This window comes from Lepidochelys olivacea (assembly GCF_965140295.1).
Source record: "Lepidochelys olivacea isolate rLepOli2 genome assembly, chromosome: 5".
Lineage (NCBI taxonomy): Eukaryota > Metazoa > Chordata > Testudines > Cheloniidae > Lepidochelys > Lepidochelys olivacea.
In genome coordinates this window covers 2776694-2798010 of record NC_140415.1, presented here as the reverse complement: position 1 = coordinate 2798010, position 21317 = coordinate 2776694, and the positions used below count along the sequence as shown (strand labels likewise).

Genomic DNA, 21317 nt, shown 5'->3' with positions numbered 1-21317 from the left:
TCACACACCCGCCTTCCCTTTCCTCTCCACTCACGCCTCTCTGGAAATCACGTATCCACACGGTGGGCCGGATTCCAGACGGGGATGGGAGGGTGCATGAATACACGCCTTTGTGTGTGTGTGAATACACGCCTCTGTGTGTGTGAATACACGCCTTTGTGTGTGTGCATGAATACACACTTCTGTGTGTGTGAAAACACACCAATATGCATGCCTGTGAATACATGCCTCTGCGTGTGCATGTGTGTGACTACATGCTTCTGTGTACATGTGCATGTGAATACACACCTCTGTGTGTGTGTGAATACACACTGATGTGTGTGCATGTGTGTGAATACATGCCTCAGTGTGTGCATGTGTGTGAATACACACCTCTGTGCACACATGTGAATACATACCTCTGTGTATGCATGTGCATGAATACATACCTATGTGTGCACGTGTGCGTGAATACACACCTCTGTGCAAGCATGAAAACATGCCTCTGTGTGTGCATGTGCATGAATACATGCCTCGGTGTGTGCATGAATACACACCCATGTGTGTGCACTCATGTGAATACACACCTCTGTGTGTGCATGTGCGTGAATACACATCTTTCTGTGTGTGTATGCATGTATGGGTGCATGAATACATGCCTGTGTGTGAGTGGGGGGTGTATGAAGACACACCTGGGTGTGTGTTTGTGTGTGCACATGAAAATGCCCCTCTCTGTGTGTGGGTGTGCAAGAAAATGGCCCTGTGTGGGGGGGTGTGCATGGATACATGTCCATATGTCTGCCTGAACACACAAGTGGCCATGAACATATCTTGATGTATGTGTGCCTTTGTAAATCTACCGCAGGCATGTCTGTGTGTGTGACTAGAGAGCTGAGTGTGAGTGTGTGTATGTGTTTTTCTGCCTGGGTGTGTATGATCATGCCTTGGTGCACGTGTGTGCAGTAGTCAGTGTTTGGGGGTGGCTATACACCTGGCTGAGTGTGTTTGTGCAGAGTTATGTCCGGGGATCGGAGCACAATAGAGTGTTTGTGTTTGCAGGTGTGTATCTGTGTGCAGTGTGTGGGTGTCTCTGATTGTGGCTACAGCAGAGCTTGGCGAGCACTCACTGACTGGCAGAGCCATTGCCGGGCACCGTATTTGACAGCCTAGTGAGCAGGTGAACAAACACGATCAAAGCCACTCACGTCTGCTCGTTTCCTTTGACACGCACCGCGTAGCTGTAATTATTTCAGATGATACTTCCGAGCACAGCGGCGAATGCACCGGGGCGTATTTTATACAGCAAGGCAGGCTCAGCGCTGTGTTCTCTCAGAGCTGTGTGCTCCTGCTCCTCAGGACTTTTCCAGCCCCATAACCGTGATAATGATTGTCAAGGCCCTGTGGGCCCATTAGCTCACTAGTCTGACCCTCCTGCCCCTCACAGGCCAGGACGTTCCCCTGCATGCAGGGCAAAATCACCCCCCTGTTCTCCTCCCGTCTGTACAGCCAGGGGTCGCATTCACCCTTTTGGCCACAGCCTCGCACTGCGTTCTGGCCCGAGTCACTGCCTCCCAGGGCACAGCCCCGCTTCCATGGGTCTGGCCGGATGCCCTGTCCCTAGAACGCCACATGGCTAAAACCCTGCTTGGCTTTTCACAGGCCCGGCTTACGCAGTGACCCCAATCGCTCGGTGGGGCCTCGTCACCGTTTATAGCTCCGCCACTCTGTGTGCCCGCCGCACGTTTTCCCAGCAGGGATTTTATATTTACTGCCCGGATCGGGGCGGGGGAGACGTTGAAAAGCGTCAGGCCTAGGATGGAGCTTGGCGGCCTCCCGCTAGGGCCCCATTCGATGCGGATTCCCCTTTCGAGAGCTCCCGTAGCCAGCCCTGAACCGGCTCCCGCGGGCTCCGGTGATATTGCAGAGCGCTCGCTCTTTAATCAGACTATCCGTGTCCTCGAGCTCTCACAGCGCTGCGGCGGGGCGAGCTGGGGCGGCGGGGCTGCCAGGCTCCCAGGCTGCCGCGCTCTCCGCAGGGCTGTGGCTGCGGATTAGCAGTGTGGGAATTGGGGCGTTTCTGCTCGGTGTTTGTGTGCATATACACACCTCTTCCTGCAGGGCTGGCGGGGGGAGGGTGCCCTGCTGGCTCTGTGTGTGTGGTGTGAGTGTGTGTGTGTGTGAAGGCAGTGTGTGCGTGTGAGGGCAGTGTGTGGGTGTTTCTCAATGCGTATATGTATGAAGGCAGTGTGTGAGTGTCTTTCTCAGCGTGTGTGTTTCTGAGTGTGTGTGTGTGCGAGGGCGGTGTGTGTGTTTGTGTTTCAGTGTGTGTGTGTGTGTGAGGGCAGTGTGTGTGTTTGTGTTTCTGAGTGTGTGTGTGTGCGAGGGCAGTGTGTGTGTTTGTGTTTCAGTGTGTGTGTGTGTGAGGGCAGTGTGTGTGTTTGTGTTTCTGAGTGTGTGTGTGTGCGAGGGCAGTGTGTGTGTTTGTGTTTCTGAGTGTGTGTGTGTGAGGGCGGTGTGTGTGTTTGTGTTTCAGTGTGTGTGTGTGAGGGCAGTGTGTGTTTGTGTTTCTGAGTGTGTGTGTGTGCAAGGGCAGTGTGCGTTTGTGTTTCAGTGTGTGTGAGCGAGCGCAGTGTGTGTGTTTGTGTTTCTGAGTGTGTGTGTGTGCAAGGGCAGTGTGTGTTTGTGTTTCAGTGTGTGTGTGCGCGAGGGCAGTGTGTGTGTTTGTGTTTCTGAGTGTGTGTGTGCAAGGGCAGTGTGTGTTTGTGTTTCTGAGTGTGTGTGTGTGCGAAGGCAGTGTGTGTTTGTGTTTCAGTGTGTGTGTGTGTGCGAGGGCGGTGTGTGTTTGTGTTTCTGAGTGTGTGTGTGTGCGCGAGGGCAGTGTGTGTGTTTGTGTTTCAGTGTGTGTGTGTGTGTGTGAGGGCAGTGTGTGGATGTGAGGGCAGCGTGCATGTCACAGGCTCTAAGGAGCGAGGACACTGGCTTTTGGGCTGCATCCCTGTGGCTGGGGGAGGCTAGTCTCAGGGAAGGCGATGGGCCCTGCCCCACGACTGCCAGCCAGCCTGGCCCGGTCTCTCCCATTGCAGCAGACGGTACTTCCACTGCTCTTATTCCTTGGCACTAAGGTGGGGGAGGAGATGTGGGGCAGGGCCCACGGGGCCCAAAGGGGTGGTGGGAGCCTGAGGCCCACATGCGCAGCGTGACCAGCGAGCAGCCCCATGGCACAGGGCCCCACGCCGCCCGCCAGCACCCTCTTGCCCCAGCTGTGCTCATGTCCTCTCCTGGTGCCATGGTGCCCCCATGGCAGAGCCCCCCATGGCCCTGCCCTCACTGTGCACACGACGCTCCCCTGGGAGCGTGGCGCCCGCCTGCCCACGCTGCTGCTTCCCAGCAGCTGCTGTCTGCCCGCCCCGTGCCCTGGGCTCCTTCCTTGCATGGTTCTCCTGGCGCTGGGCCTGTCCAGACAAGAGCGCCCGGGCTGGGCCAATGCTCCTGGCTGGGCCTGCAGCGTGGCTCTCCCGGGCGTTTGGTTGGCAATGGCAGCGCCTCCCTTGGCTCTCCCCTCCCTCGTCAATGGGCCGTGCCACAGGGAGGGGCGCTGCTTTCCGGGGGCTCTGGACCCTCCCTCCGCCCTGCGGGGCCCTCGGCATGCCCCGCGGGCACGCTGCAGCGGGGGGCCCCGGGACCTGCACGCGATTCCCCCAGCACAGCATCCGCAAATCCCTTACCTGCCAGCCCCGGCCCGCGGGAGCCTGGGTTGCTCTGGCAACCGGGGAGGAAATCAATCGCGCCCGCCAGCCAAGCAGAGCGCGCAGGGAGACGGGCAGCGTTTGGGGCGCGGGGCCGCTCGCTGGCCCAGCGGGAACGCGGGGCGGGGGGGCGCACGCGTGATGTGGGGGCAAGTGGGGCCGCTGGGAAGCCTCACTGATAGCACACGACTGGCAGGGGACACGGAGTCGCCCGGGTGACCCCGGGCCCAATAACAGAGGGTGCAATGGGACGTACTGGGGTTTTGTGTCCTCCACCTGAACGGCAAACCTGTGGATAGCGGGGGGCTTGAATGTGCGTATGGGGTGGGGGGCGTCTGTGCACGTTCCTGTGTTTGGGTGTGTTGCACGGGACAGGGGGCTGGGGGGTGTTTGTGTGCGAGCCGGTGTTTGGGGGTTTGTGTTGCACGTGACAGGGGGCTGTGGGTAGGAGAGGGAGGGGGGTGGGTGCATGAGCGTGCCGGTGTTTAGGTGAGTGTGTTGCATGCGACAGGGCTGTGGGGCTGTGCGTGGAGGAGGGAGACGGGTGTGCGCTGGCATGCGGAGCGTGTTGCGTGTGACAGCCAGCTCGGGGTGCAGGGCTGGGGCTGAGCTGGGCTCACACTCCCTGGCTGGGCCAGGGCTCTTTGAACTGTTCATCTGACAGACGACGCGCAAAGCACGATTTCCACGCCGGCTTAGGCACGATCTGCTCCCGGAGAGACCATCCCGCTGCAGGGTTTGCATCTGCAAAGCTGGATCCACACGCTGGCTGACGCCCCTTCCCCGCGGCGGGGCCAGGAGAACACCCTGGGCTCCGCTCTCCAGGGAAGGGAAGGCCAGGCAAGCAAAGGGGTGCAGGGACTAGCTCAAGGCCCTGGAGCTGGTGTCTGAGCTGGGCCTGGAGCTGCCACAGCCTGGCCCAGACCCCTCCTCCGCCACTCCGGGAGGGGAGGGAGCACGTGGTTGTGTTTGCAGGTGCGTATCTGTGTGTGGTGTGGGGCTGTCTCTGATTGTGTCTACACCAGAGTCTGGCGAGCGCCACCCAACGGGGGAGCAGCGTGAAGGGTTGGGGCTGCCCAGGCCCCGGGAAAGGGTCAGAGGAGAGCTGAGGGGATTCTCCATGGCTGATCTGTTTGTCCCATCCTCCCCTGAGCGCCTCTTTCAGGCCAGAGCCACAACCACACCGAGGGCAGGACCTGGGCACTTTCTACAAGAATCTGGGTATAAACCCGGGTCAGACCCTAACACGGATCAGTCGATTCCCCACCACTCTCCCTTACCCCTCCCTGCAGCTTCAGCTGGACAAGGAATTTTTCTTCACCTCCTGTCCCACTCTGTGGTGCTGGGTTGCTGAGTGCTGTTAAACAGCTGCTGCGCCCTGCCCCAGAGGTGGCTGCATTTCCGAGCTGGGCGCTTGAGTCTTGTGCAGCGTTGGCGTGCGCTGTTAAACAGCTGCTGCGCCCTGCCCCAGAGGTGGCTGCATTTCCGACCTGGGCACGTGAGTCTTGTGCAGCGTTGGTGTGCGCTGTTAAACAGCTGCTGCGCCCTGCCCCAGAGGTGGCTGCATTTCCGACCTGGGCACGTGAGTCTTGTGCAGCGTTGGCGTGCGCTGTTAAACAGCTGCTGCGCCCTGCCCCAGAGGTGGCTGCATTTCCGAGCTGGGCGCGTGAGTCTTGTGCAGCGTTGGTGTGCGCTGTTAAACAGCTGCTGCGCCCTGCCCCAGAGGTGGCTGCATTTCCGACCTGGGCACGTGAGTCTTGTGCAGCGTTGGCGTGCGCTGTTAAACAGCTGCTGCGCCCTGCCCCAGAGGTGGCTGCATTTCCGAGCTGGGCGCGTGAGTCTTGTGCAGCGTTGGCGTGCGCTGTTAAACAGCTGCTGCACCCTGCCCCAGAGGTGGCTGCATTTCTGAGCTGGGCGCGTGAGTCTTGTGCAGCGTTGGTGTGCGCTATTAAACAGCTGCTGCGCCCTGCCCCAGAGGCAGTGGCCTTTCAGTGGTGAGTGAGTCCTGTAGAGGCAGCTGCCATGGCGCACCCCAGGAGAGGCTGGCTTTTGGTGAGGGGAAGGGCTGGGAGCTGTCGGCCGGTAGCCGCGAGGCAGGCTGCCCCTGACCCCCCCACCCCCTCTTTCCTGCCAGCAGAGCCATGGGGGTGCTGATGTCCCGGCGCCAGACGGTGGAGCAGGTGCAGAAGGTCAGCCTGGCCGTCTCCGCTTTCAAGGACGGGCTGCGGGAGCGGCCCTCCACCAAGCGCAAGGCGGAGGCGTGGGGCGGGCGCCGGGGGACACTGGAGCACGAGGTGCGGGAGGTGCAGGAGGAGGAGGAAGAGAGGCCGGAGGCCGCTGGCCCCTCGCAGACGCAGCGGGAGGAGAGCCATGCCAACCGGGCGGCCTGGGAACGGCTGCGGGACGGACGGGGCGTGGAGCCAGAGGAGTTCGACCGCGCCAACCGCTTCACACCGCCGGCCTTCGTCCGGCCCACGCGTGAGCTGCACGATGACGAGCCGCTGGAGATCAGCCTGGAGCAACGGGAGCAGGTGAGTGCTGGGGGGCACCGGGCATGGAGACGGGGGAGCCCAGGTGGACACTTTAGAGGAGCCGGCGTAACCTGCTCTCCCCGTCACTCCCCAGACTGGGGCAGGCACCAGCAGCCAGCGAGTGGGAAGGGGCAGGGGGCTCCCAGAGCTTGGGACTGGCAGACGGACCCGCTGCTCCAGGGCAGGTCAAATCCCCTCGTCCTGGGCGCCAGGGCCCAGCGGGGGACCATGCCGAGGTGGGCGACGCCTCGGGTGCTGCTGAAAGCCCCTGGCTGCCCCTCGGTGTGGGGAGACCGTCTGGGTGCTGCAGGCCCATGGCACAAGTCACTGCAGCAATCACAGCCACGGGCCATGGGGGGCTTGGCCCCCTCCTGCCTTAACCTTTGACCCTCGGCCACAGGCCTGCAGCCTGGGTCAGCTTGGCAGCACGTGGGGGGGGGCATGGGTCCCCGCTGTGCCCAGGCCTGTGGCCTGGGGGTGTGTGTGCTGCTCTGGATGCCACTGGCCGGTGGGTGCTGGAGAAGGGTCACGTGCACAGGGAGTTGGGGCTCTTGGCCCTAGAGAGGCCTTTATGGTCCCCAGGAAAGGAGCCCAGCCAGCCGTGCCAGCCTGCCCAAGCCGAGCGGAGAGCCAGGGCCCCTCCACCCCGCTCCCCCGCTCCCCCGGCCCTGGGCGCCTCCGCACCGGCTCTGCCGGCACCCCTCCACCCCGACCCCCCGCTCTCCCGGCCCTGGGCTCGGCGCCCCTCCACCCCGACCCCCCGCTCCCCCGGCCCTGGGCTCCTCCGCACCGGCTCTGCCGGCACCCCTCCACCCCGACCCCCCACTCTCCCGGACCTGGGCTCGGCGCCCCTCCACCCCGACCCCCCGCTCTCCCGGCCCTGGGCTCGGCGCCCCTCCACCCCGACCCCCTGCTCCCCCAGCCCTGGGCTCCTCCGCACCGGCTCTGCCGGCACCCCTACACCCCGACCCCCCGCTCTCCCGGCCCTGGGCTCGGCGCCCCTCCACCCCGACCCCCCGCTCTCCCGGCCCTGGGCTCGGCGCCCCTCCACCCCGACCCCCCGCTCCCCCGGCCCTGGGCTCCTCCGCACCGGCTCTGCCGGCACCCCTCCACCCCGACCCCCCGCTCTCCCGGCCCTGGGCTCGGCGCCCCTCCACCCCGACCCCCCGCTCCCCCGGCCCTGGGCTCTGCACTCAGTACGTCTAGCACCTGTCGGCCCTCGGCTGCAGCGCTCCCCCATGGGCCAGGGGCTGATCTGCTGATGCCCTCGAACGGCCCGTGCAGTGCTCCCCACAGCTCCAGGGCCCAGGCCCCTCAGTCCTGACCTGCAGCCCCCCACTAGGGGCTAGAGAGGCCACGGAGAGACCTGGTGACCCCGGGTGTGGGTTGGGGGGGTGGTTCCACAGCGCAGGCAACCTCAGCTTGGGGACAGGGAGAAGGAGCTCCCCATCTGTCCATCCTTCCTGTACACATCCCTCCCCCTACACACCCCTCCATCTATCCCTCCCTCCCTCCATCCCCATCCCTCCCTCCATTCCCCCCTCCATCCCCATCCATCCCTCCATCCATCCCCCATCCCTCCATCCCACCCCATACACACCCCTCCCTCCCTCCCTCCCTCCATTCCCCCCTCCATCCCCATCCATCCCTCCATCCATCCCCCATCCCTCCATCCCACCCCATACACACCCCTCCCTCCCTCCCTCCATCCCCATCCCTCCCTCCCTCCCTCCATTCCCCCCTCCATCCCCATCCATCCCTCCATCCATCCCCCATCCCTCCATCCCACCCCATACACACCCCTCCCTCCCTCCATCCCCATCCCTCCCTCCCTCCCTCCATTCCCCCCTCCATCCCCATCCATCCCTCCATCCATCCCCCATCCCTCCATCCCACCCCATACACACCCCTCCCTCCCTCCCTCCCTCCATTCCCCCCTCCATCCCCATCCATCCCTCCATCCATCCCCCATCCCTCCATCCCACCCCATACACACCCCTCCCTCCCTCCCTCCATCCCCATCCCTCCCTCCCTCCCTCCATTCCCCCCTCCATCCCCATCCATCCCTCTATCCATCCCCCATCCCTCCCCATACACACCCCTCCCTCCCTCCCTCCCTCCAGCCCCATCCCTCCCTCCCTCCATCCATCCGCATCCCTCCATCCCCATCCATCCCCATACACACCCCTCCCTCCATCCTTCCCTCCCTCCATCCATCCCCATCCCTCCCCATCCACACCCCTCCCTCCATCCCTCCCTCCCTCCATCCTTCCCCATCCCTCCCTCCCTCCATCCCCATCCATTCCCATACACACCCCTCCCTCCATCCCCATCCATCCCCATACACACCCCTCCATTCATCCCTCCCTCCCTCCCTCCCTCCCTCCCTCCATCCCCATCCCTCCCCTTACACACCCCTCCCTCCCTCCCCATCCATCCCCATACACACCCCTCCATCCATCCCTCCCTCCCTCCATCCATCCCCATCCCTCCCCTTACACACCCCTCCATCCATCCATCCATCCATCCATCCATCCTCTTACACACCCCTCCCTCCCTCCCTCCCTCCCCATACACACCCCTCCATCCCTCCCTCCCCTTACACACACACACACATCCTCCATACCCATCCCTCCCTCCCTCCACCCATCCCTCCCTCCCTCCATCCATCTCTCCCCATACGCACCCCTCCATACTCCTACACACCCATCCCTCCATCTCTCCCCATCCATACCCCTCCATCCGTCCCTCCCCATACACACCTCTCCATCCCTCCCCTTACACACTCCCTCTATCCCTCCATCCCTCCCCATCCCCCTACACATCCATCCCTCTACACACCCCTCCATCCCTCTCCTTACACACACCCTCTATCCCCCATCCCTGCCTATACACACCCCTCCGTCCCTCCATCCCTCCCCTTGCACACCGCTCCATCCAACCATCTATCCATCCATCCACTGCCATACACACCTCTCTATCCACCCCCTCTACCCCCCACAGCCCTCTGTCTTTCTCCCCCCCGACACACACCCCTCCTCCATCCTTCCCCATATGTACCCATCAATGCATCTGTCCACTGCCCTCTCTCTCGTGTGGCCCCCATCCCCAAAGGAGCTGAGCCCCCTTCTCCCCGCACACAGCCCCCTCGCCGGTTACAGATCCTGGCCTCGGGGCCTTGCGCCCTGCGTTGCTGCCCCGGGCAGGCGGAGGGAATGGGGGAGCGGGGCGCCGAGGCGGTCCGTGTGCCGGGTCCCCGCCTGCTCACCCCGCCCCCCCGCCTGCCACGCCCAGGTGAGCAGCGACGAGATGTGCGAGATCTGCGAGGTGTGGACGGCGGAGAGCCTCTTCCCCTGCAGGGTGTGCACCCGGGTCTACCACGACGGCTGTCTGCGTCGCATGGGCTTCCTGCACAACAGCAGCGCCGTGGAGGTGACGGAGACGGCGCACACCGAGACAGGCTGGAGCTGCTACTACTGCGTGAGTGTGGCGGGGGGGCGCTGCCCTAGGGCCAGCCCCGGGCCCCACGGCGCCCTGGGGAGCGCACGCAGGGTGGGCAGGCAGCTCCGAGCTGGGGACGCCCACAGCAGGCTCTGCCCGGGCAGCCGCAGGCAAGTCCCCGACCCCTGCCCCATGGGGTGAGCTGCGCCCTGACCTGCCCCGAGGCCCAGGGCCGTGCCTGGGCCAGGGCCCCGCTGCCCCATGGGGCACAGGGCAGGAGCCAGAGGCTGACGGAGGCACCTGGCTGGGCCCAGACCCGCACGGCAGAGGCTCCGCTTCCCATAACCGAAACCCTGCGTCCCCCCCAGCCCCTTCACCCCCCCGCCGAGCCCAGACAGACGGTGTCACTCCCGACAGCCCTACAATAACACCCCAGCGCCCCACCCCCCAGCATTCCCCAGCAGCCCTACAATAACACCCCAGCGCCCCCACCCCCCAGCATTCCCCAGCAGCCCTACAATAACACCCCAGCGCCCCACCCCCCAGCATTCCCCAGCAGCCCTACAATAACACCCCAGCGCCCCCACCCCCCCACCATTCCCCAGCAGCCCTACAATAACACCCCAGCGCCCCCACCCCCCCACCATTCCCCAGCAGCCCTACAATAACACCCCAGCGCCCCACCCCCCAGCATTCCCCAGCAGCCCTACAATAACACCCCAGCGCCCCACCCCCCAGCATTCCCCAGCAGCCCTACAATAACACCCCAGCGCCCCCACCCCCCCACCATTCCCCAGCAGCCCTACAATAACACCCCAGCGCCCCCACGCCCCCCAGCATTCCCCAGCAGCCCTACAATAACACCCCAGCGCCCCCACGCCCCCCAGCATTCCCCAGCAGCCCTACAATAACACCCCAGCGCCCCCACCCCCCAGCATTCCCCAGCAGCCCTACAATAACACCCCAGCGCCCCCACCCCCCAGCATTCCCCAGCAGCCCTACAATAACACCCCAGCGCCCCCACGCCCCCCAGCATTCCCCAGCAGCCCTACAATAACACCCCAGCGCCCCACCCCCCAGCATTCCCCAGCAGCCCTACAATAACACCCCAGCGCCCCCAAGCCCCCCAGCATTCCCCAGCAGCCCTACAATAACACCCCAGCGCCACGCCCCCCAGCATTCCCCAGCAGCCCTACAATAACACCCCAGCGCCCCCACCCCCCAGCATTCCCCAGCAGCCCTACAATAACACCCCAGCGCCCCCACCCCCCAGCATTCCCCAGCAGCCCTACAATAACACCCCAGCGCCCCCACGCCCCCCAGCATTCCCCAGCAGCCCTACAATAACACCCCAGCGCCCCCACGCCCCCCAGCATTCCCCAGCAGCCCTACAATAACACCCCAGCGCCCCCACCCCCCCACCATTCCCCAGCAGCCCTACAATAACACCCCAGCGCCCCACCCCCCAGCATTCCCCAGCAGCCCTACAATAACACCCCAGCGCCCCACCCCCCAGCATTCCCCAGCAGCCCTACAATAACACCCCAGCGCCCCACCCCCCAGCATTCCCCAGCAGCCCTACAATAACACCCCAGCGCCCCCACCCCCCCACCATTCCCCAGCAGCCCTACAATAACACCCCAGCGCCCCCACGCCCCCCAGCATTCCCCAGCAGCCCTACAATAACACCCCAGCGCCCCCACCCCCCCACCATTCCCCAGCAGCCCTACAATAACACCCCAGCGCCCCCACCCCCCACCATTCCCCAGCAGCCCTACAATAACACCCCAGCGCCCCACCCCCCAGCATTCCCCAGCAGCCCTACAATAACACCCCAGCGCCCCCACCCCCCACCATTCCCCAGCAGCCCTACAATAACACCCCAGCGCCCCCACCCCCCACCATTCCCCAGCAGCCCTACAATAACACCCCAGCGCCCCCACGCCCCCCAGCATTCCCCAGCAGCCCTACAATAACACCCCAGCGCCCCACCCCCCAGCATTCCCCAGCAGCCCTACAATAACACCCCAGCGCCCCCACCCCCCACCATTCCCCAGCAGCCCTACAATAACACCCCAGCGCCCCACCCCCCACCATTCCCCAGCAGCCCTACAATAACACCCCAGCGCCCCACCCCCCACCATTCCCCAGCAGCCCTACAATAACACCCCAGCGCCCCCACACCCCCCAGCATTCCCCAGCAGCCCTACAATAACACCCCAGCGCCCCACCCCCCACCATTCCCCAGCAGCCCTACAATAACACCCCAGCGCCCCCACCCCCCCAGCATTCCCCAGCAGCCCTACAATAACACCCCAGCGCCCCCACCCCCCACCATTCCCCAGCAGCCCTACAATAACACCCCAGCGCCCCCACGCCCCCCAGCATTCCCCAGCAGCCCTACAATAACACCCCAGCGCCCCACCCCCCAGCATTCCCCAGCAGCCCTACAATAACACCCCAGCGCCCCACCCCCCAGCATTCCCCAGCAGCCCTACAATAACACCCCAGCGCCCCCACGCCCCCCAGCATTCCCCAGCAGCCCTACAATAACACCCCAGCGCCCCACCCCCCAGCATTCCCCAGCAGCCCTACAATAACACCCCAGCGCCCCCACCCCCCAGCATTCCCCAGCAGCCCTACAATAACACCCCAGCGCCCCACCCCCCAGCATTCCCCAGCAGCCCTACAATAACACCCCAGCGCCCCCACCCCCCCACCATTCCCCAGCAGCCCTACAATAACACCCCAGCGCCCCCACCCCCCCACCATTCCCCAGCAGCCCTACAATAACACCCCAGCGCCCCCACCCCCCAGCATTCCCCAGCAGCCCTACAATAACACCCCAGCGCCCCCACGCCCCCCAGCATTCCCCAGCAGCCCTACAATAACACCCCAGCGCCCCACCCCCCAGCATTCCCCAGCAGCCCTACAATAACACCCCAGCGCCCCCACCCCCCCACCATTCCCCAGCAGCCCTACAATAACACCCCAGCGCCCCCACCCCCCCAGCATTCCCCAGCAGCCCTACAATAACACCCCAGCGCCCCCACCCCCCACCATTCCCCAGCAGCCCTACAATAACACCCCAGCGCCCCACCCCCCCACCATTCCCCAGCAGCCCTACAATAACACCCCAGCGCCCCCACCCCCCAGCATTCCCCAGCAGCCCTACAATAACACCCCAGCGCCCCCACGCCCCCCAGCATTCCCCAGCAGCCCTACAATAACACCCCAGCGCCCCACCCCCCAGCATTCCCCAGCAGCCCTACAATAACACCCCAGCGCCCCCACCCCCCCACCATTCCCCAGCAGCCCTACAATAACACCCCAGCGCCCCCACCCCCCCAGCATTCCCCAGCAGCCCTACAATAACACCCCAGCGCCCCCACCCCCCACCATTCCCCAGCAGCCCTACAATAACACCCCAGCGCCCCACCCCCCAGCATTCCCCAGCAGCCCTACAATAACACCCCAGCACCCCCTCCCCCCCAGCATTCCCCAGCAGCCCTACAATAACACCCCAGCGCCCCCACGCCCCCCAGCATTCCCCAGCAGCCCTACAATAACACCCCAGCACCCCCGCCCCCCCAGCATTCCCCAGCAGCCCTACAATAACACCCCAGCATGCCGCAGCCCTGCGCTCGCGCCTGTAACCTGTCAACAGACCTCGCCATGTTCAGAACAAAATGCAAAACCTGCTTTGTCACTTCGGCTTTCCCCTGCCAAATCCTTCTTGACCCCGCTGTGCGACACCGCACTGCACGCACACCCCTCCACACGCACACGTGTGTGCACAGCACCCCGCCCCCGTCCACACGCACAGAGCACAGCTTCCCTCCCGTAACGTGCGGCCTTCAAGCGAACTGAGCTAGTTCCACTGCACACCGGGAAGGGAGAAAGAGACAGACGGGTGGCTCTCCGTATTTCCATGGCTACACGCTCGGGAGGCGCCAGATGCTGCTGGGATGGGGCTGGCAAAGTCCCTGGCGGGATTACGGATCCCGCCAGGCAGCTGGGATGGAGCTCCGGGGCTGTTCTCCAGGTGCTAACGAACCCCTGGGTGTTTCTCTCTGAACGTCTCTCCCTGCGGCAGGATAACCTCAACCTCCTGCTGACGGAAGAGGAGATGTACAGCCTGATGGAGACCTTCCAGCAATGCAAGATCATCCCCGGTGAGCGCTGCCCTTCGCCCCGCCTCACGTTGCAATGTACTGGCCCCTGGGTGTGTATATTGCTCCCCCTAGGGGCTACAGAAGATAAAAGCTCTACTACCGCTGACAGCTGGTGGAGTTTCTCCTTTAACTCAAGCAGAGAGACCAGGGTTTGCAGGCCCAGAGTTAGGCCCATTCTGTACACGTGTGGGATACCTAGAGCCTCACACAGGCACCCCGAACTCCAGCAGCGCACCCCCAGTTCTGAAAGCCCTGGGTCAGCAGGTGAGCAAGATTTTGGGCCCAGATTTGCTCCTTGTTTATTCACCTGCCAAGACCTAGGCTCAGGTTCCATGTTTCCCTGGCCAAATCGAGGACATCAGAGGTGCCCAATGCAGAGTGTGCCTGTGACGTCATGGGGGTGGGGTGGCAAGGGACCCCGGGAGGCCTGGCTGCAGGTCCCGGCTGGGGAGCGGACCGGCGTGATTGCGCCGGCAGCGCCGGCTCCTTTGGCTGGGCGGGGACCCGCGGGTCAGCGCTCTCCCCTGGGCGCAGCGCAGGGCTGACGGCAGCGCCGGCTCCTTTGACTGGGCGGGGACCCGCGGGTCAGCGCTCTCCCCTGGGCGCAGCGCAGGGCTGACGGCAGCGCCGGCTCCTTTGGCTGGGCGGGGACCCGCGGGTCAGCGCTCTCCCCTGGGCGCAGCGCAGGGCTGGCGGCAGCGCCGGCTCCTTTGGCTGGGCGGGGACCCGCGGGTCAGCGCTCTCCCCTGGGCGCAGCGCAGGGCTGACGGCAGCGCCGGCTCCTTTGGCTGGGCGGGGACCCGCGGGTCAGCGCTCTCCCCTGGGCGCAGCGCAGGGCTGACGGGCGCCGGCTCCTTTGGCTGGACGGGGACCCGCGGGTCAGCGCTCTCCCCTGGGCGCAGCGCAGGGCTGGCGGCAGCGCCGGCTCCTTTGGCTGGGCGGGGACCCGCGGGTCAGCGCTCTCCCCTGGGCGCAGCGCAGGGCTGGCGGCAGCGCCGGCTCCTTTGGCTGGGCGGGGACCCGCGGGTCAGCGCTCTCCCCTGGGCGCAGCGCAGGGCTGGCGGGCGCCGGCTCCCTTGGCTGGGCGGGGACCCGCGGGTCAGCGCTCTCCCCTGGGCGCAGCGCAGGGCTGACGGGCGCCGGCTCCTTTGGCTGGGCGGGACCCGCGGGTCAGCGCTCTCCCCTGGGTGCAGCGCAGGGCTGACGGCAGCGCCGGCTCCCTTGGCTGGGCGGGGACCCGCGGGTCAGCGCTCTCCCCTGGGCGCAGCGCAGGGCTGGCGGGCGCCGGCTCCTTTGGCTGGGCGGGGACCCGCGGGTCAGCGCTCTCCCCTGGGCGCAGCGCAGGGCTGGCGGCAGCGCCGGCTCCTTTGGCTGGGCGGGGACCCGCGGGTCAGCGCTCTCCCCTGGGCGCAGCGCAGGGCTGACGGCAGCGCCGGCTCCTTTGGCTGGGCGGGGACCCGCGGGTCAGCGCTCTCCCCTGGGCGCAGCGCAGGGCTGACGGCAGCGCCGGCTCCTTTGGCTGGACGGGGACCCGCGGGTCAGCGCTCTCCCCTGGGCGCAGCGCAGGGCTGACGGGCGCCGGCTCCCTTGGCTGGGCGGGGACCCGCGGGTCAGCGCTCTCCCCTGGGCGCAGCGCAGGGCTGACGGGCGCCGGCTCCTTTGGCTGGGCGGGACCCGCGGGTCAGCGCTCTCCCCTGGGTGCAGCGCAGGGCTGACGGCAGCGCCGGCTCCCTTGGCTGGGCGGGGACCCGCGGGTCAGCGCTCTCCCCTGGGCGCAGCGCAGGGCTGACGGCAGCGCCGGCTCCTTTGGCTGGGCGGGGACCCGCGGGTCCGCGCTCTCCCCTGGGCGCAGCGCAGGGCTGGCGGGCGCCGGCTCCTTTGGCTGGGCGGGACCCGCGGGTCAGCGCTCTCCCCTGGGTGCAGCGCAGGGCTGACGGCAGCGCCGGCTCCCTTGGCTGGGCGGGGACCCGCGGGTCAGCGCTCTCCCCTGGGCGCAGCGCAGGGCTGACGGCAGCGCCGGCTCCTTTGGCTGGGCGGGGACCCGCGGGTCCGCGCTCTCCCCTGGGCGCAGCGCAGGGCTGGCGGGCGCCGGCTCCTTTGGCTGGGCGGGGACCCGCGGGTCAGCGCTCTCCCCTGGGCGCAGCGCAGGGCTGACGGGCGCCGGCTCCTTTGGCTGGGCGGGACCCGCGGGTCAGCGCTCTCCCCTGGGCGCAGCGCAGGGCTGACGGCAGCGCCGGCTCCTTTGGCTGGGCGGGGACCCGCGGGTCAGCGCTCTCCCCTGGGCGCAGCGCAGGGCTGACGGGCGCCGGCTCCTTTGGCTGGGCGGGACCCGCGGGTCAGCGCTCTCCCCTGGGCGCAGCGCAGGGCTGACGGCAGCGCCGGCTCCTTTGGCTGGGCGGGGACCCGCGGGTCAGCGCTCTCCCCTGGGCGCAGCGCAGGGCTGGCGGGCGCCGGCTCCTTTGGCTGGGCGGGGACCCGCGGGTCAGCGCTCACCCCTGGGCGCAGCGCAGGGCTGGCGGCAGCGCCGGCTCCTTTGGCTGGGCGGGGACCCGCGGGTCAGCGCTCTCCCCTGGGCGCAGCGCAGGGCTGACGGGCGCCGGCTCCTTTGGCTGGGCGGGACCCGCGGGTCAGCGCTCTCCCCTGGGCGCAGCGCAGGGCTGACGGGCGCCGGGCTTGGCCTTGCAGAGACCTGCCTGATGCAGGACAGATTCCTGCGCTACAAGCACCTGGCCCACCAGCGCCACTTGGACAGGCCGATGAGCGAGGAGCAGGAGGAGCGAGCTGCCCTGCAGTTCTCCGCGCTGGACCCCGACAAGAAGGGCCACGTCGAGTGGCCGGATTTCCTCTCCCACGAGTCCATCGTGCTGCTGCAGAAACTCCGGCCACAGGTACTGAGACAGCCCCCCCCCCCCACGAGCGCACGGAGCCGGGCCCCCTGGGCAATGCCACAGGGCGGGGGCTGGGCACCCCGTGGAGGCCCAGGGGGATCCTTGAGCATCCTAGAGACTGCCCCAGGGCCTCTCCCCATCCCAATGAGCTGCCCATTCCTCGAGATCTCTCTTTGTGCCCAACTTCTGTTTGTGTGTCCGGCCCTCCCCATATCGTCTATCATCTATCTATTCCCATACACCCCCTGTATCTATCTAATCTATCTATCTATCCCCACACATCCCCTCTATCTATCTATCTATCCATCCCCACACATCCCCTCTATCTATCTATCTATCTATCTATCTAATCTATCTATCTATCCATCCCCACACATCCCCTCTATCTATCTATCTATCTATCTATCTATCTATCTATCCATCCCCACACATCCCCTCTATCTATCTATCTATCTATCTATCTATCCATCCCCACACATCCCCTCTATCTATCTATCTATCTATCTATCTATCTCCATCCACCCCCTCTATCTATCTAGCTATCTACCTTAGTTATTTTAGAGCACCAATCTCCAGGGTTCATACCCAACACACCAAAGCAGACTGTGAGGAGTCACAAAGGGATCTCACAAAACTGGGTGACTGGGTAACAAAATGGCAGATGAAATTCAAAGTAAATGCGAAGTAATGCACATTGGAAAGCATAATCCAAACTATACATATAAAATGATGGGTCTAAATTAGCTGTTACCACTTGTCACGGAGTGTGGGGGAGTCCAGGCCCTGCACCCCTCTTCCTGGGATCCACTGAGACTCTCAGCCAGCCAGTAAAACAGAAGGTTTATTGGACAACAGGAACACAGTCCAAAAACAGAGCTTGTGGGTACAACCAGGACCCCTCAATCACGTCCTTCTGGGGGAGCAGGGAGCTTAGACCCCAGCCCTGGGGTTCCCTGTGTTCCTCTCCCCAGCCCCAAACTGAAACTAAAAACTCACCCAGCAGGTTCCCTGCTGCAGCCCCTGTTCACATTCCTGGGCAGAGGTGTTACCTCCCCCTCCCCCTCCTGGCTCAGGTGACAGGTTCTCAGGTCTCCCATCCCCAGGGCACATTCCCAGGTCAACACTCCCCCCTCCCTGCTGAGTCACATCGTCACATCTCTCCCCCCTTCGAGACTGAACTGAGCGGGGTCACGCTGACCAGTGACCTGGGGAAGTTCGGGGCCCCCTCTCCGGGACAGCGCATCCGCTATCAGGTTGGCACTTCCCTTCACGTGGACCACGTCCATGTCGTAATCCTGCAGGAGCAGGCTCCATCTCAGGAGTTTGGCGTTGGCTCCTTTCATCTGGTGCAGCCAGGTCAGGGGAGAGTGGTCGGTGTAGACGGTGAAGTGCCGCCCGAAGAGATAGGGTTCTAGTTTCTTGAGGGCCCACACCATGGCCAGGCACTCCTTCTCGATGGCCGCGTAGTGTTGCTCCCGGGGTAGCAACTTCTTGCTCAGGTACACGATGGGGTGTCTCTCCCCCTTTTCATCCTCCTGCATTAACACCGCCCCCAGTCCCGTGTCTGAGGCGTCGGTGAACACCACAAAGGGCTTGTCAAAGTCTGGGTTTGCCAGAACTGGGCCACTGACCAGAGCCTTCTTCAGCGCCCGGAAAGCCACCTGGCACTGCTCGGTCCAGACCACCTTGTCTGGCTTCCCCTTCTTGCATAGCTCCGTGATGGGGGTGGCAATGGCGCTAAAGTGGGGCACAAATCTTCGGTAGTATCCTGCCATCCCAATAAAGGCTTGGACCTGCTTTTTGGTGTGGGGAGCGGGCCAGTCTCTGATCACTTCCACCTTGGCTGGTTCCGGCTTTAGGCGGCCGCTCCCCACCCGATGGCCCAGGTAAGATACTTCCGCCATCCCCACCTTGCACTTCTCCGCTTTTACAGTCAGCCCAGCCCCCTGGAGTCGGTCCAGCACTTGTCTAATCTGGGACACGTGGTCCTCCCAGGTCTGGCTAAAGACACAGATGTCATCAATATACGCCACGGCAAAACTCTCCATCCCCCTCAGGAGCTGGTCCACCAGGCGCTGGAAGGTGGCCGGTGCTCCCTTGAGGCCGAAAGGCAGGGTCAGGAACTCATAGAGCCCCAGAGGGGTGATAAAGGCCGATTTCAGTCGGGCATCTGCATCCAGCGGCACTTGCCAGTAGCCCTTTGTAAGGTCCATGGTGGTAAGGTACCGAGCTCCTCCCAGCTTGTCTAGGAGCTCGTCCGGCCTGGGCATGGGGTAGGCATCAGATACAGTGATGGCATTGAGCTTCCGATAGTCCACACAGAACCGGACCGACCCGTCCTTTTTGGGGACCAGCACCACCGGCGAGGCCCAAGGGCTGGCAGATGGCTGGATCACTCCCAAAGCCAGCATGTCCCGGACCTCTCTTTCCAGGTCCTGAGCAGTTTTCCCTGTGACTCGGAAGGGGGAGCATCTTATCGGCGGGTGCGACCCTGTCTGCACCCGGTGGACAGTCAGATTAGTGCGTCCAGGCTGGTTGGAAAACAGCTGTCGGTATGGATGCAGCACCTCCCTGACCTCAGCTTGCTGGGCAGGGGTTAGCTGATCCGAGAGGGGAATTGTTTCCAGGGGGAAACCAGCTCTGGTCCCAGGGAATAGATCTACTAAAGGGTCATCTCCCTGCTCTTCCCACTGTCCACACACGGCCAACACCACATTCCCCCTGGCATAATATGGCTTCATCATATTCACATGGTACACCCGGCGGTGGTGCGCCCGGTTTGACAGCTCCACCACATAGTTTACCTCATTGAGCTGCTTGACGACCTTGAAAGGGCCCTCCCAGGCGGCCTGTAGTTTGTTCTTTCTCACTGGGATGAGAACCATCACCTGATCCCCGGTGGCGTAGGCACGGGCCCGTGCCGTGCAGTCATACCAGACCTTCTGCTTCCTCTGGGCTCTGGCCAGATTCTCCCTGGCCAGGCCCATGAGTTCAGCCAGTCTCTCTCGGAAGATCAGGACATACTCCACCACTGTCTCTCCATCGGGAGTGGCCTTCCCCTCCCACTCGTCTCTCATCAGGTCCAGGGGGCCCCTCACCCTCCTGCCATATAACAGTTCGAAAGGCGAAAATCCGGTAGACTCCTGGGACACCTCCCTGTATGCGAACAGCAGGTGAGGTAAGTACTTGTCCCAATCCTGTGGGTGCTGGTTCATAAAGGTTTTCAGCATCATCTTTAGCGTCCCGTTAAACCTCTCCACCAGCCCATTGGACTGGGGGTGATAAGCTGAGGCCCAGTCGTGCCGGACCCCACATTTCTCCCACAAGCACCGGAGCAGGACCGACATGAAGTTGGAGCCTTGGTCTGTCAAGACTTCCTTGGGGAACCCCACTCGGCTGAAAATGGTCAGGAGCGCGTCGGCCACGGTCTCTGCTTCAATGGAAGCTAAGGGCACTGCCTCGGGGTAGCGGGTGGCAAAATCTACCACCACCAGAATGTATTTCTTCCCCGACTGGGTCGTCCTGCTGAGAGGCCCCACGATGTCCATGGCCACCTTCTGGAAAGGCTCCTCTATGATGGGCAAAGGTCTCAAAGCCGCTTTCCCCTTGTCCCGGGCCTTCCCCACCCTCTGACAGGGGTCACAGGATCGGCAATACTGCCGGACCGTGGTAAAGACCCCGGGCCAGTAAAAGTTCTGTAGCAACCTCTGCCGGGTGCGCCGGATTCCCTGGTGCCCTGCGAGGGGGATGTCATGGGCCAGGTACAGGAGCCTGCGGCGATACTTCTGGGGGACCACCAGCTGCCTCCTGATCCCACAGGACTCTGCTTCCCTTGTGGGAGCCCATTCTCGGTACAGGAACCCCTTCTCCCACAGGAACCTCTCCTGGCAGCCTCTCCTCATGGTCCGTACCACACTGAGGTCGGCCAGGTCCCTGAGCTTCCGCAAGGAGGGATCTTTCCTCAACTCGGCCTGGAACTCAGCGGCTGGGGAAGGGATGGGGCCCGGTTCCCTCTCGCTGGCCAGGTCCGAGGCCTCCGCCTCTCTGAGCCGTGCCCCTCGGCCCTCCCTCCCCACCAGGGTAGGGTCCTGCACCTCCGGTGTGGTACCCTCCCCGAGGTCAGGGCGCAGTGCCCCTCGCCGGCTCTGGCTACGCGTCACAACCAGGGCGGCCTGGGGCTTGCTTGGCCAGTCCTCTAGGTCTCCCCCCATCAAAACTTCAGTGGGCAAATGGTGGTGTACCCCCACATCCTTGGGGCCCTCCTTGGCCCCCCATTTCAGGTGTACCCTTGCCACGGGCACCTTAAATGGGGTCCCGCCCACCCCTGTCAGGGTCAGATAGGTGTTGGGCACCACCCGATCTGGGGCCACCACCTCGGGCCGGGCCAGCGTCACCTCCGCGCCCGTATCCCAGTATCCATTGACCTTCCTCCCATCCACCTCCAGGGGAACAAGGCCCTCTCTCCGGAGGGACAGCCCCGCGCCCACCCTGTAAACTGAGCACCCTGAGTCCAGAGCCTCCAGCCCTCTGGTGGAGCTGGCCTGGGGTACTCTTCCC

General features: G+C 64.3%; 1 protein-coding gene across 4 annotated transcripts in view; it reads left to right on the top strand.

Annotated features, from left to right (window-relative positions):
* Positions 1–21317, top strand: part of PHF24 (PHD finger protein 24) — a 45795-nt gene that overhangs the window by 9348 nt on the left and 15130 nt on the right. For 3 of the 4 annotated variants that reach the window (XM_084628808.1, XM_084628807.1, XM_084628806.1), the window contains 4 exons: positions 5863–6256; positions 9551–9736; positions 13794–13872; positions 16558–16760. In XM_084628808.1, the coding sequence (XP_084484934.1) occupies positions 5867–6256; positions 9551–9736; positions 13794–13872; positions 16558–16760 (858 nt within the window). In that variant the 5' untranslated portion in view covers positions 5863–5866. Of the gene's footprint in view, positions 1–5859; positions 6257–9550; positions 9737–13793; positions 13873–16557; positions 16761–21317 lie in introns of all 4 variants that reach the window. The other variant, XM_084628805.1, reaches the window with a different exon arrangement.